Below are 15,480 nucleotides of genomic sequence, written 5' to 3' on the forward strand. Positions count from 1 at the left end.
TTTTACTTTAAGAGTAGCAGTTTCCATGGAATCCTATAATAGTAGAAAAGCATAAAATTGTGTTGAACACGAATGAGCTATTGGGGCGCCTGGGTGGCTCAGTCGGTTAAGTGTCCAACTCTTGGTTTTGGCTTCAGGTCATGATCTCACCGTTCGTGGGTTCGGGCCCTGCCTCGGGTTCCATGCTGTCAGTGTGGAGCCTGCTTGGTATCCTCTCTCTCTACTCCTCCCCCTGCATGTGCTCTCTCCCTCTCTCTCCCTCTCTCTCTCAAAATAAATAAACTTAAAAAAACAAAAACAAAAACCCGAGTTAGAAACCTCATCAGAAAATTACTTCATTTGTGAAAAACCCTGTAAGTTAAGGAAATACTCTATCATTTTGGTTGGGTGGGATGTCTACATTGAAATGTTAATTACTGTTTTATTTAAAATATAATAACAGGGCTGCCTGGGTGGCTCAGTTACGCCTCTTGATTTCTGCTGTGGTCATGATCTCAGGGTTTGTGAGTTTGAACCCTGTGTTGGGCTCTGCGCTAACAGAGGTGGGGAGTATGCTTGGGATTCGCTCTCACCCTTTCTCTACCCGCCCCCCCCCCCCCGAATTAAAAAAAAATTAAAAAATCTTTTAAAATAGTTACAACAGTGCTTTTGAAGCTAAAGGTTAGGGCTTGATTTAGTCTATTTTTGTTTAGAGAATACAGGTAGGGATTACAGGTAAATGTTGGGGGATGGTGTCAATTTATAAAAAGCACTTGGTTGTTTTTGGCATGAAAGTTGCAATACAAATTTAAGTATATGAGAACCTAAAACTCTATTTTTCTTGATAAATTCTCCCAAAGTCTTACTTGACTAAAAATTTTTTTCAAGTGTGCATTTAGAACTGTTTAAAGTTTGCTGAAAATCAGGGTTTAAAATATGAATAAAAATTAGAAATAAAATTATGAATATCAATATAATTATCTGTATATGAAAAAACAAAGTTGATACTACAGGAACATATTTGGGTAGTTACGTAAGGATTATGTAAATCCTAGAGCAGGAGTAATAAAACTTTTTATTCTCTTTAGTGTTGTTGAAGTTAGAAAATTTTTACAACCCAAGTCCTTGAGTCTTTAGATGCAGCCTTCACCTCTTAAAGCTAAAAGAAACTTTATTTTCTGATGAACAGATATTTAATTTTAAGGTGATACTGGTTTTAGTTAACCAGTTTTGCCTTACTGTTGAGAAAATTATTTTTTTAAACATGTTCAAAGTGGGTTCCTGTGCTGTTTTGTCACTTTCTAAAACCCATCTTTATCCCTTAACCCCCCCAAATTAAAGCCATTTCAAGAATCTAACCTTTAATGGTAGTTAAGTAATTGCATCATAAAAAAGTATTCTCATTATTATTATAATTTTTAATTAATACTTGAAATATTTCTGATAGTTCTAAGAATTTACATTGTCTGTTAATAATAATAGCTCTATTCTCTTATTCCTAAACGTAGTGGGTTTTTTTGTGTTACACCTAAATCCTGTGTAATTGTTTTTTCTGCCATTTAAATCCGTTTACTTTTTCTCTAATCTCAAATACTCAGAGTTGAATAAAACCAACTCTCACCCCATCCACTCAAGGGAATTGCCTTGCCATCTTAAATCAGGAAAGAGAAAGGAGGGAAGATTTTAGATTTTTCTCTTCACTTCTTAATTAAAATTCACTGTGAGGTAGTTTTTTTGCCACTGTGACTGTTGAATCTCTGAAGGTTGCAGTTTAGTGTGTAAACTTTCATAGTTAACATTAATTTAAATAATTTCTATTATAATAGATTTGGAGGCTCTCTCATTTGTTATAATGACATTTTATATATGATTTGTTTGGGAACGGTGGAATGATTATTTCCATCCTTTTCTCCTTTGTAAGAAACCTTTCAAAGTCGGCTTTAAAATTAATTTAAAATAATTAATTGAATTTAAATTAATTTAGAGAAGCTCGGCTTTGAAATCAGGTAGTCTGTTATTCATAGTAAATATAAGGTCTAACTGACATGGAAAATGAGTAATACCTATTTCTCAGGAGTATGCCACTAAAAGTTTTTGTATACACGTGTAATTTTCTTTGTCCAAATTTGCTGTCTCTTAGTAATCTTGTAGTCCTGATGTCTCCATCTCTTTTAGGCACTCTGGACTCTTTTACCAAGATACACTTTGCTTTTATCTTGACTCTTACCTTCTAAAATAGGTTTAAGATGAACTGAAACACATTGTTAGAGCTCTGAAGTGATCCTGTTAGTAGCCATGTGTTCCTTGTAACTAGGGATTAGTGTGTTAGTAAAATGCATGGACTTCTTTTCTACCCCAGAAATTAAGGAATTGATCATACTTTTAAAGAACATGCCACTATTTTTGAAAACTTTAGACTTTGGAAGTTTTAAAAAATAAAAATAAATATATAAAAGTGGTAGAAGAGGAATTTTTTTTTTTCCCTTTGGAAAATATATTTCGGATCAGGCCTGATTCCTCCTCCTCCTCCTCCTCCTCTTCCTCTTCTTCTTCCTTTGTTTTTTTTTTTTTCCTTCAGAATTTCATGTCTTAGATGTGGCAGTAAAGGAGGTTCATTCTTCAGTATGTTTTAATTAAACCCAGATTAACATTTTCTCTACATTTTATCACTTTAATGTTAGCCGGTATGTAACTGGTAAACTCTCATTTGTCTTAGAGTTTAAATTTAGGTCAGCCTATTGGCTGTAATCTTCCAAATCTAATCATTTGAACTCTAATTTATCAGGTTGAAGTGTCGTTCCTACTGAATAGGGAAGTTGTTCTTGGGGTATACAGGAATTAGTCCGTCGTCTTATTTTCTGCCTTCTGTGGGAGTGCATTTTTACATTCTAATGACCAGTTCTAAAAGATTTTTAAGTGATTAAATGCTTTGCGTAATTAAATTCTCTAAGTAATTAAATTCATGATTCAGTGTGTTTTAAACTTAGTTTGTATGTACACATGAAATGTGGGCCGAAGTGTGAATTATACTAAATTATCTCCTTGGCTGACCCTTTTGAAAGCTGAATTCAAATGATATCATTAATGAATCTTTATTATGCTTAGGCATTTAGAATTGAAAATGGTCACCATCTCAGAAAAATATTTTGGATATTCATTTGTTCTTCATGGACAAGATAGAGACCGTTTGTGAATTTGATGTACAGTCTCATAATGTTCCAGTAGTTCTTAAAGCCAAACGTTACCATGCCATTGAATAACTAAAATGTTGCAGCATAGTACAACTGTGAAGAAAATTTTTTTCCATGTGATCTCACTGTAAAATATGCCTGTGATCTCACAGTAAAATATTTGAAATATAACAGAAGTTACATGTGATACTTGTAGGCATTGAAAGCATTGGAGCCTCTGGTACATTTTTCTTATATCTTGATTCTTCCCATATTTTCCTTGTTCTTAAATGTCTTTCTTGGCTTTACTCTGTCACTTAAATACATGGCACCGTATTATTGGGGAAATAGCTTAAGTACTTATGAAAAAGAAAATGATTAATTCTGGAATAAAGGCACTTTTGACCTTTATCCTGGTAGAAGTGGTTTAAAGATATTAAACTTGAAACTTGTTGCTCAGTTTTGAGGTAGTCTCAACCTCCCACTTCTCTAAAATGTGTTAGGATAGTTTGGTATGATGGGTATTTGACAATCAAGGCAAATTTTACGTTTTCTGGGGTTAAATTCTGCAACTGCAGTGATTAAAATCCTCAAATTTGATTAAAACGTTTCCTTCAAGAAATGTGATTGTACCACCCCAGAATGTGGAAATTAGAAATGCTGTAAGTCCTTTCAATAAAATCTTTTACTCAGTAAATAAAGCACTGTGGAATAATGCCTAGTAGATTCAATGTCTTTTTTGGGCTTAAAGTGTGTTAACTTACTATATTTGATTTTTAAATAGACACCAAATCCTACTGCAAGCGAGTTTATTCCTAAAGGAGGATCAACCTCCAGGCTGAGTAACGTGTCCCAGTCAAATATGTCTGCCTTCTCTCAAGTTTTCTCTCACCCGTCCCTGGGAAGTCCTGCTGCTGCTGGCTTAGCACCAGGTAAGTTGAGTGACTATTTCCAGTGAGTTCCAGAGAACATATCCGTAAACACCATTTGCTATTAGTTAATCAGAACTGAAATTGTATACTTGAATGGTTCACATTTGGACACATTATGGGTTTTGTGTTGTCAGTTTTGGTACCATAGATCAAATTTGTAGTTGAAAATTTTAAAGCAAAATTTAAATATGAACAAAAATTATATATGAGCATGTGTAAAAGCACACAAATTTAAAGGAGAAAATGGTTTCTTATACAAAAGATCTACTTGGACCATAGTATTTCCCTATTTTTTAAAGTCAGTAATAATGCTGTTTCATTCAAAAGCTTCTGTAAAAACATCAGAAATAGAATATTCATATGTATATATGCTTCAAAGTCTTAATTTCATAGGAAATTTCTAAAAAATAGTTCTGTATCATTCTAAATGTAAGTTTAGATGTATTGCCTTTCCGGTGTTTGATTATAAATCTGTTGTAGTAGTTTCAAATTGGGTGAAGTGTAAACAGTAGTAGGAAAGAAATGCATCAGGGGTCATCGAGGTAGAGAAAGTCGTACTTTTTTTCCCCCGCATTTACCCATAATGGCAGAAGAATTTGAGCAAATGCATTTGTACACCAGGGGTCCTGAGGTGTAGTTCACAGTGACCCTTTGTGAACCATTTTCTTTGAAGTCCCCTCTTTCATTTTAAAAATTAATGCAACTTTTGCACTCCATCACATTAACATTTATTTTAATACAACAATATGAAAAACTTCTTGGATAAATAACATCAGCCCTCCCTACTACTCTGTACCTTAATTAGGAAACCAAGGTATGGAGAATTATGTTGAATTTATATTAAGTGATAAAGTAGGTTATGTTGTGTTGATAAACTGTTTGAACTGCTCACACAGATTATGTTTCTAGAACCTATGCCGGATAATGACCACTTAGCCTTGAATGTTTCAAAAAACAGAAACAAAATGAATTACGGATATACTAATGGAAGCCAAAAAGTCCACCTGGATCAGCCTGGAACTAGTTCTGCCTCCAGAGCTTAATCCAGTTAGTGAGATGGATCATTGGTTTCGATACCGCCATTGAAATCAAGGATCTTTTTGAGATTCAGAATGAGAGAAGATGCTGGTAATTCTATGGAACAGAGCGTATAAAGTATCAGGTGCACTTAGAGGCGGAATAACCTTGTGTTGCCAGGCTTTTATCAGAGCCTCCTTCTGCCACCTTTTTCTCTCTTGCTCTCTTTCTTCCTACTCCTCTCCCCTTCCCTTTCAACTCCCTCCCCCTCACCTGTCCCCTTACCTTTTCTTCTACTTTGGCTCTTTCTAGGTTCAGTTGAATTTGTAAACATTTTCCCTTCTTCCGTAGAGAGCAGTGTCACAGTTGAATATCCCTGGTAGCCTAAAAGTTTTACTTGTAAGTAATACGCTATGATTTTTCTCCCATTGAGGTGTGTTCACATTGTTTACATGAACATAATCTACGTGTCAGCTGCGCACGTAAAATTTCTTAAAGATCGTCCAGACTTCTGAGCAGTGTTTCATAAAGCACCCACAAGAATGGTGTCCTTATGCCAATCAGAAAACATTGACTCTCTTAATGAAGTGCCAATTTATTTTGGCCTAACAACACATCTTCTCTTGTTTCAAAAGTAAATATTTTGTTCACACCTGTGATCAGACTAGTTCAAGCTTGCCATTAAAAAAAAAAAAAAATAGGCCTTTTAAATATTCAAAGAGTTAAAATGTCAGAGAAAATTTTAGATCTTGAAAGCTTTTAGTTAAAAATTTTATTAATGCTGTGGTACTTCTTTCAGCTCTTTAGTAGGTATTAGCTTTTGTGTAGGTGGGTGTTTCATTGGTCTCGATTGGGTATCGCAACCTAAATTTAAGATGAAATTAATTAATTTAAAATGTTACATTAACTGCGAAACTATGTATGGTTCTATATAGCTCTAACATTAAAAAGGTCATTTTACTTCTTATTAATGAAAGTAATTCCTGTCTGGAACCATTGGAAATGGGTCAGTGTATCATATTAAATGTGTTCCTGAATACCTCTTATTTAAAAATTATTTTTCATTCAAATGAAAATCAACTAACTAATAAGCGAAAGTATTTTCCACAAATACTGGAATGATGAGTGGTTTTGCATTTATTATTTCTTCATATTTTCTCCTTTTAGTTAATGGCTTAACACTTTCTGGATGAACAAAGAGAAAAAAATTACGTGTCCCTTCAGTGTCTTCCATCACTTCTTACCCACAAATGTTCTTTTTTTCAAGGCCCGGGAAAGGATTTTGGTATTTCCACTTTAAAGTTGTAGAATCAAAAAAGGGGTAGAGCTTATGTATCTACCTTAGTGGTGATTTAATTTATCTCTGATGCTTCTTGTCTACTGTAGATGTAATCTGTTAATAATTTTCAGTTGATAAAGTTTCATTTTCTCTTTTATTTCTAGTTTAGAAATGATTGCCCTTGAAAATATGTCAAGTTACTGTGTTTTCCCCTAAAAAACACGAACCCTTAAAAATTTTGGCACACAAATGTAAACTATAGCAATGTCATTTTCATCATAGGTGAAAAAAATACATATTTAAATACATCTTTTGGCCCAAGATGTAAAAATGTTTGAACAAAATTAAGTAGGTAATTAGATTTGAATTTCTTCAAATTAGAAGGAATCAAAGCATGCCTGGAAACACAGTAGATCTGGAGTGAAAAAGTTTTTTTGCTTTAAAATGTGTTTTCATCACTTTTAAAACCTGATTTGCATTTTGAAAAAGCTTTAATATACGAAGTAAAATTTTATACAAAAGTTATTTGAATTTATTCAGAACTAATTAGGTTTAAAGGGTAGTTACATTGCTAACAATGTACAGCACACATTAGGTTTCCATTGAATTGTACACGTAGCCATTTTATTCTCCTTTAAGAAATCGAGAATCTACAGGCTTAGCTGTTGTATGCACATTTAACCTAAGAACAGTAGCTAGGTACATTCTAAGTATCTTCTATGAATAGCTGTTAAAGGAGTATTTGGGTTTATGGCGCTCCACTTGGACTTCATTGTCTTTGAGAACCCTTACAGTTATATGCATATTTTTATTTCGAAACATGTATTTTTCTCTGGTCACAAGATGTATTATTTTTCTTCTGGGAGAAGCACAACCTTCTGAAAGTTAAGAGCCGCCGGCTTAACACACACTTAGCAAAATTTATTTCCAGACTGTATTTTAGTAAGAATATTTCGAAAGTGACAGTTAAAGATCTATTTTTTTCCCAGTAGGTCTTGCTTTAGGTGAAATTTTTGAATAGATCTTTAGAAATGAAAATATGACTGCACTAAGTGCATGAAATGATAGTTGATGTTTTTTTTTTGTGCCATGAAAAATAATTTTGTCATGAGAGCTAATTGCTGACTCTTTTTGAATCAGAATTTTTCCTAAGAGTATATTTCTTGACTTGATAGTAGGCTGAGTAATCTAAATCTTGCTGCACTTCAAGTTTAATTGCCTCAGTATTAACTCCAGTCCATTTGAAAGTGATTTTAAGACAGGTACGGACAGGAGCATACGTTTCTGGGCAGTGTGCTGGTGTATCTGGTGGTTTAATGCACAATTGGGAGTCCAGATTTGAGCATCTCTTGAGCCCCTTGATTGCGTGTGGACACTTGGGAGGGACAGAGGGAGTTCTTGAATTTGGAAATGCCATCAGCAATTTATGAATGATGAAGAGAGCCGTACCTGACTTTCAGGATTTTCAAATAATTCATTTCTTTAAGATGAGAATGGTGCAGATTTTTGGACCATTAGATATTTTTATTGTGAATTATTATGGCAAATGTCAGGTGGTTGATTGGGGAGAAGCATTTAATTATTATACCAAACTTACCATTTTTAAATAATTGCATTTGTTGTACATTGTATTGTAATATTATAGAAAAATCTCAAGAAAATAAGTTTTTAGATCTAGTTTTTTGAAATGAGGGTGCCAAATTGATGGATAAAATTAGCTAGTTTTGTTTATTCTTGAGCTTGGTCAGTGTATGGGGGAAGAAGGTGACAGGAAAGGAAAAGGGGGAAATTAACACATTTTCACCATTTATTTAAAAAAATACTAAACATCATATATATAATTTTATGTAAATATATCAAATGGTGCTTAAGCAAGAATAGTTGTTTTTGTAATGTCAAAGGTTTGAGTAAGAAGATTTTTTCTTAAAGTTCTACGCTAAAAAATGATAAAGTTCTGTGATTCATTAGCTCTGTGGCATTTCATACCATACACGAACAAATGGAGCCTTCATTCATTTCATTTGCGTAGTAGTTGGTTTCTGGAACAATCTGATACTGGTCATTGATCTAGGTGGAACTTTCTGGGGTTGATATAATTGAGCCTTGTGCTGGTTTAGAAGTGACTTTCTTGACAGATTATCATCTAGCTTCTGCTTTGTCACTTAAAGTAGTAAGGAATTCGTTGGCCAAGCAAGGTAGCTCAGGGTACCTTTGAAAAGCTCGAATAGAAAAGAAAATGATATCTTAACACTGAACTAAACTCTGTCTTCTCTTTTGTCCACTAGTCCTAGTTCTTTCTCTTTGTGTTTAATGGAGTAAGTCAAAATCTTTTCTACGTGATAGCCCTTTTAGGTATTTTCTTTTTGGGACGAGTTGTATGTATGTGTGTGTCCATATAACTGATCAGTTTGTATGACTGAAAAACAAGAGAGAGGACAAGCTGGGGTATATTATTAAAACGAACAAATTGTATAGGTCAGAAGTTACGAACTCTTCTAAGTCCTTGTGGCTGGAACACTACTGTGGATAAAGTTAAATCCACAGATATGTCTGCCCAGTTAGCTGTATCACTACTCTGATACCCAGCTAAGAAGTGTGTGTACCTTTGGGAAAATAGGAAACTCTGCTAATAGGTTGAGACTCTGGTCTTGCCAGTGGTGAATACCTAAGTTCATATTTAAAATTTTGCTGTGTATCTTAGGCTCTACATTGAAATCTCTGAAGGCATTAAAAACTTCATACTCTATCATTTTAGACTATTTTATGTTGTATTCAATGGTATAATTACTGAAAATAAAATTATAAAAAAATATGTATGTAATTCTTAAACATCACCATGGTTTTTATAGGATGTTACTCTGAGTAGGTTTTCCTATAATTATTTTCCAGAAGTCTACTATTAAATGGATTCTGTGGGTCAGTCAAGTAATTCTACCATGATTTTATTTTGATATTTCAGTCTGAACTGATTTCTCTGGATTATTTTTATACTTAATAACAATAGAGGTAGTTTGGCATGAAACTATTCTTCTAATTTGTAAAAATATCAATCTGGATTTCCTAAGCATATTACAGATTCCTTAAGAAGGGCCATGTCATTTCTTATCTAGCACAAATTTAGGCATATAGATAGTGCCTAGGAAGTGCTTACTCATTTAAGCTTCACTTTTGTCTTGAGAAGAAATGTTTTCATTGGTCAGTGTCTCTCAAATACAGTGAATTTTAATGATTTCGTAAACGTCTTTGAAAACTTCTTAAAACTGCAAATGTTCGAGAGAATATAGATGCAAATGGTCCTATGAGAACAGCAGTGTGCCTGTTGAAAGTTTGACTGTATCAGAACTAGAGTCACTTTGTGTTTTGAGGTGCTAAAACCAGTGAAAATATTTATAAGTATTATTTTTATATTGCATGTTTTCCATTTTTTTGTAACGACTTTGTTTTTCAGGTATGTTCAGCAGAATCACTCAAAGCTTTCCAGGTTTTCTAATTGGGATTACTTTGTATATTAAAAAATGAAATAAAAATATATAGTTAAGATCAGGGCTCTCTGAGGTTTTTGTGAAGAGGACCGTTTCATTGGCCTGTAACGTTGAGCTCGTCCTAGATGGAAACTGCTCTTTGTATGCATGTATAATGCTACAGATGGTGATGTCCCAGGGAAGATTACTAACCGTAGAACCGTAGAGCCATAACTGGGTTGGGAGTGCCTGCGGGCCTATATTCCCTTCCCAGTTGGGAATTTCAGGAAACTGAGGCGAGACGTTAATGGCGCAGAGGGGGATGTGGCTGCTGCAGCTGGCTTGGAGACCTGTCAGGTAAGGTTTAATAGCTACCAGTAGATGTTCTACTGGTTGGGGAATCCCTGCTTAATACCTCCTGTTAGGTTTGAGAGTTCCTGTTGCGGACTTCCTGTTTAAATCTCATGTATTGGCTGACTTGTCCCTTACCTGTGGGGTAGGGGCTGGATGGGAGTGGGCCGGGGTTCCCTTCCATTATAAGTTCAGTAGTCTACAACTGCAGCAACGTCCCTGCTGCTCTTTGGCCGCTTTCCTTGGATCAGGACTTGATTGCCCTTAGAACATGGCGCTAGTTACAGTAAAGTAGCTGTGTGGCTTTTGGCACACACCCTTTGATCCCAGTGTTGTAGCACCTTCATTTCTATGAGAAGAGAACATTCGATGAATTTAAAAGTCTTTCTAGCTGAAAATTGTATTGTTTTGTGACACGTGGATCTACAGGAGATAGGTACACTAAAAGGAGTCAAAAATGAACACAGTGATGGGGCAGAGGTAGCAAAAGGAGAGAAGAGTTTGATTTCTGTACTAGACCTAACAGGGACTTCAAAAGGCATCGGACTTCCTTGACCTGGTCTGTGTACATGAAAATCCCACCAAGGCTGCGTTTGTATCGTAGGGGGAGATGAGGGGAGTTTTGTTTCAGTAGTGTAAGATTAGCATCTGGTGAATCAGGGTTTTGTAATGGTTCTGGATGAACTGAGGCAGAGAGAACATAGATTAGTTGAATGCCCAAGAACACTCCTGATTCCCAGCTGAATGTAGAAAGCTACAAGTCGGCCTCTCACCTCCCAACCTTGTCCCTTTAATTCAAATGGGTCGAGAGCTCAGGATCATTTCTTCTTTAACCTTTTGGTTCAGTGGTCCTGGTAGGTACTCAGCGAGGGAGAGTGTGTGTGTGTGTGTGTGAATAAAATTACCGTGCCATGTGTTATATGTCTAGTTAGGAGTAGTCCCCTAATTCTACAGGAACGACTTGAATGGTTGCAGCCTCTTCTATATCTTGAATTTTCCCTGATTCTTCTCTGCTTGACTAGTCAAATTCATATATGAAAGTCATCTGTTTTCTTACTCTTCTCTGCCTTTCAGATGTACAGTCTGAGTAGAGCATGTGGGAAGGGGCCTAGAAAAGAGAGGAATTAAGAGATGTATCTGTTTTAAAACCCCAGTGCACATAGGCTTGTAAAGCCTAAACATAAATACTAGCAAACACTCAGATGTGGACTGCATGTTTATGGTGATGATGTTTATTAGTTCCGGATTTTTTTAGTCACGAATCTCTTACACATTGATATGTCCGAAATGACATACTTCCTCATGAGTTCATAAATATCTTCCTGTATTTTAGATGCGGTTCCCAGATTTTAGATTAGTATTCCTATAAGTAGTAACTAGTCGTTAATGCTCCCTTTGAGGGGTTTTGGACCTTAAAGAAAACAGTACAGATGAGTAGGATGCTAATACAATCATTGTCCCCCAAACTGCCCTCTAGGCTGTAGTTACTATGGATTGTCATCTTATCGCCCACTGTTTGTGGGGTGGTGGTAGGCTAACTGCTGAAACAGACATCCGAACCGTAAGGGCTTTATATGACCAATATTTATTTCTTGCTTTTGTGATAGTCCAGGCCAGATATTCAGGTCATCCGAGATGCTCTTTTCCACGTAGTCAGTTAAGGACCCAGATCAAGTGGTTTCTAGGCATCACTCTAGTCAGCTGGGAGAGGAGGAGCATCAGTGGGAAGTTGTAGGGACGAGCCTGGAAACTGCCTCGTGTCCTGTGATGACTGTCCACCCAAACAGGAGCTTCTGTGTTTCTAAGCAGTGCGGTTACGTTCGCCAGCCTTTGGATGTAAAATTTTAACAGTTGATCCTGGTTGTCTCCTGCGTATACATTTGGGGGCATTATCTTATTTGCATCTCTGAGATCTATTTTAAGGAAATTGGCAAAGAAGCTACAATAAGTGATTTATCTAGCATGACAGGGAATGAAGCTTTCTGGCATACTTGATTTTTTTCCTATCAGAAGCTTTAATTGTCAGAACTTGAGATCCTCAGCAGTTTTTCACGGAAAGACTTCTAAAACTTGTAGTCCTTTGTTGCTTCGGATCAACTATTACCTTTTTTTGGTGACTCTTGGTCAGCTCCGTGTGCCTCGGTGAAGGCACTGAACCAGAATACAATTGATACCCTTCAGGTATCAGAGTTTGTGAGCAGTTTGTTTCAAGTTAAGCAATGACTCAGATTCTTTGCCTTTCCGTTGTCCTCTCACCCCCATAACTCCTTGAAGGTAAGGCCTTTTTCTTGCTCACTGAGTCTGTTAAAGTGCCTGAGTTCAGTGCCCTGAATGGACAACTCGGGCAAGTTTATTTGAACCACTTAGTGAGTTCTTACTGGCTTTTTATTGGTGGCAGTGTGGTGCTCTCAGTATCTCTACCATGAGGGTACTGGTTCTCAAATTTGAGAGCCCATCATGATCCCCCGGAGTGCCTGTTAAAACCTACCCTTGCCGAGTCCCATCCTCAGAGTTTCTGACTTCATAGGTCTGGGGGAGCTGGACGATTGACTTTTCTGATGTGTTTCCACGCGATGCTGATAAGATTGCTTTTCCTGGGAAGCCATTTTGAGAACCACTGCTCTTAGTGCTCTGTGCCGTCTTCTTTCCCCTTAGTGCACACAAGTGGGGGGGGGGGGGAGAGAGAGAGAGAGAGAGAAAGAGAAAGAGAATTCCAAGCAGCCTCCACACTCAGTGAGCCCCTGGGCTCCATCCCATGACCCTGGGATCATGCGTGACCTGAGCCAAAATCAAGAGTTGGACGTTCAGTTGACTGAGCCACCCAGGCGCCCCTCTCCTTTTTTTCTTATAACCCCTTTCTTTTCCTTAGGAGGAAGGAAAGAGCCGAAGGCTGAGAGCACACATACATTTTTTGATGCCAGTACTTTTTTTTCAAAGAAAAAGACTTTGAGGGGCGCCTGGGTGGCTCAGTGGGTTAAGCATAGGACTCTTGATTTCAGCTCAGGTCATGATCTCACAGTTGGTGAGATCGAGCCCCGCATTGAGCTCTGCACTGTCATCGGGGAGCCTGCTTGGGATTCTCTCTCTCCCTCTGCCCCTCCCCCCTCGTGTGTCTGCAGCTCCCATGCATGTACATGTGCACGCTCTGTCTCTCAGATAAACTTAAAAAGAAACACACTGACTTAGGGACTTGAATTGTTGCCTGTGAATAGGTATATGGGCTTTAAATTATCCTTTGAGGCTAGTTTTGCTTTTCTAGCTCACGACTATGTTCTGGATGACTGAAGTGATAAGTATGCATTGAATTAATTGTTACAGGGGTTCTGAAGCTCATTCAAGATCATAAACACAATAAAAAAACAAACAAACTGGGCAATGGGGATTTCTTCCACTTTAGTATTGGTAATGGGGCAAAAATATTGTAGGTTAATTATTGTAATACATCTAATTTTTCAGAATGCCCGAAAAATGAAAAGCATAAGTACCATGGCTCTTTAAAATTTTAAACCTCATGGATCTTGAATCAGTAATCAGATATCTTTTGTTCACACATTGCATTTTAGTATGTATGCTTTAAAGTTTTTATGTAGAGACCAACTAAATTGTTATTTATGCTAGAGAAATAAGAGAGATGTTTATTGATTCAATCACAACATTTTCTTGAAGTCAAATTTCAATTTTTGTTTTAAATTTGGCATTAGTTTTTATTCATTGGAAAGAAACACAGAGCTAAAATTCTAGTAACTGGTATTAATCTTATTATTTTTGTGACTATCTATAATTTTTTAGAAGCAGACACACTTGTCTTGGAGTAAGATTCTTGTTTGTAAACAGTGCAAACATAATTTGTCACTGTGAATGAAAAACACCATTTATTCATAGACATTCGCTATCACTTGGGAAGAAAAAAATGGTTCTTTTGATCCAGAAAAGTTAGGTTTGTTATGAAATATTTGCCCTCTCCCCATATTGTTTCAACCCTTTGTTTAAATAATCTAAGTGTTACGATTTAAAAGATTGCCACCATTGTAGAGGCTAGGGAAGGTCCTACCGTTTCAGATCATTTGGCCAGGTTTAGGAACAGGCAGGTCACCGTTCTGTTTCTTCAAATAGTATAGGGATCAAATTAAGTTAACCTATACCAAAGTGAGTTACTATACAGGCTATCTAGTATAGTATATAGCTCTTAAAATTACAATTCATACCCTAAGAGTAGTTTGTGAAAACGTGGATAAGGTATTCACATTTTTAGAGGTTTAGATACTGTAGTTTACACATAGTCTATATTGTAATAACATTTGTCAAATTGATGAATGAAAACTCATGGAAATAAGGCTGTTGGTAGAGGTAAGGCTGAAGGTAGGCCAAAGGGATGAATACAGTTTGTAGACATGGGAAACAAAACAGGTGTGCAGGTCGTGGTCTCCATCAAATTTGTAAGAGTGTGTAGCTGATGGGACTCGGGTCGAATTCATCATTGGAACTCAACTGTGTTTTCCTAACTTTGGTACAAATGAGATTAAGTACATTTTGAGAGGCAGCTGTAGGGTACTTAACAGATTTTTCACTGCTTTTAGTGTTTCTAATAGCCAGGTAGTCCAGATACTTTTTATTACAGGTATATATATAATCAGTCAAAATGAAGTATGATTATATAAATCACTTGCCAAAATTTTCTAGATGTTAGGAGAAAACCAGAGATGGAAACTGAGTTATATTTATTTTGGCTCGATCCGTATGGCTTCTATTAAAGGTTACTTACATTAAAAAAAACAATAAAGGGGGCCCCTGGGTGGCTCAGTCAGTTAAACTTTTGACTTCCCCTCAGGTCATGATCTCAAGGTTTGTGAGTTCGAGCCCTGCATCGGGCTCTGTGCTGACAGCTCAGAGCCTGGAGCCTGTTTCGGATTCTGTGTCTCTCTCTACCCCTTCCCCGCTCATGCTCTGTCTCTCAAAAATAAATAAACTATAAAAAAAGAAAAAAAACCATAATAAGGAAAGCTTTTTGGAGTGTGTTGCAACTTTTTTATTGTGTAATGTAATGAAGAGAAAATATTTGTACTTTTAATCAAATATAATTTTTATAACTGAAGGGTAATCCAGTAGTTAGAGAAACATTTTGTGCTTTTTCTTTATATTTTCTTACAAGTAAAAATACTGCTGTTTCTTTATATACTTCTTAAAAGAATGAAAAAGAATACATGTGATGTCTTCATGGTCTTACTCAAAAAATTTTTAAATCAAAAAAAATTTTTTTTGATGGAGTCTTTAAAAAGAAGATTCAGGTTTCT

General features: G+C 36.2%; 1 protein-coding gene across 14 annotated transcripts in view; it reads left to right on the forward strand.

Annotated features, from left to right (window-relative positions):
- Window positions 1-15,480, forward strand: part of PAN3 (poly(A) specific ribonuclease subunit PAN3) — a 131,429-nt gene that overhangs the window by 53,514 nt on the left and 62,435 nt on the right. For all 14 annotated transcript variants that reach the window (XR_006202961.1, XR_006202965.1, XR_006203244.1 and 11 more), the window contains one exon: window positions 3,934-4,081. Coding sequence is in view for 11 of the 14 variants with exons in the window: in XM_042940298.1 (XP_042796232.1) it covers window positions 3,934-4,081 (148 nt within the window). In the remaining 3 variants the exon portion in view is untranslated. The remainder of the gene's footprint in view (window positions 1-3,933; window positions 4,082-15,480) is intronic.

This window comes from Panthera leo, chromosome A1 (genome assembly GCF_018350215.1).
Source record: "Panthera leo isolate Ple1 chromosome A1, P.leo_Ple1_pat1.1, whole genome shotgun sequence".
Classification (NCBI taxonomy): Eukaryota; Metazoa; Chordata; class Mammalia; order Carnivora; family Felidae; genus Panthera; species Panthera leo.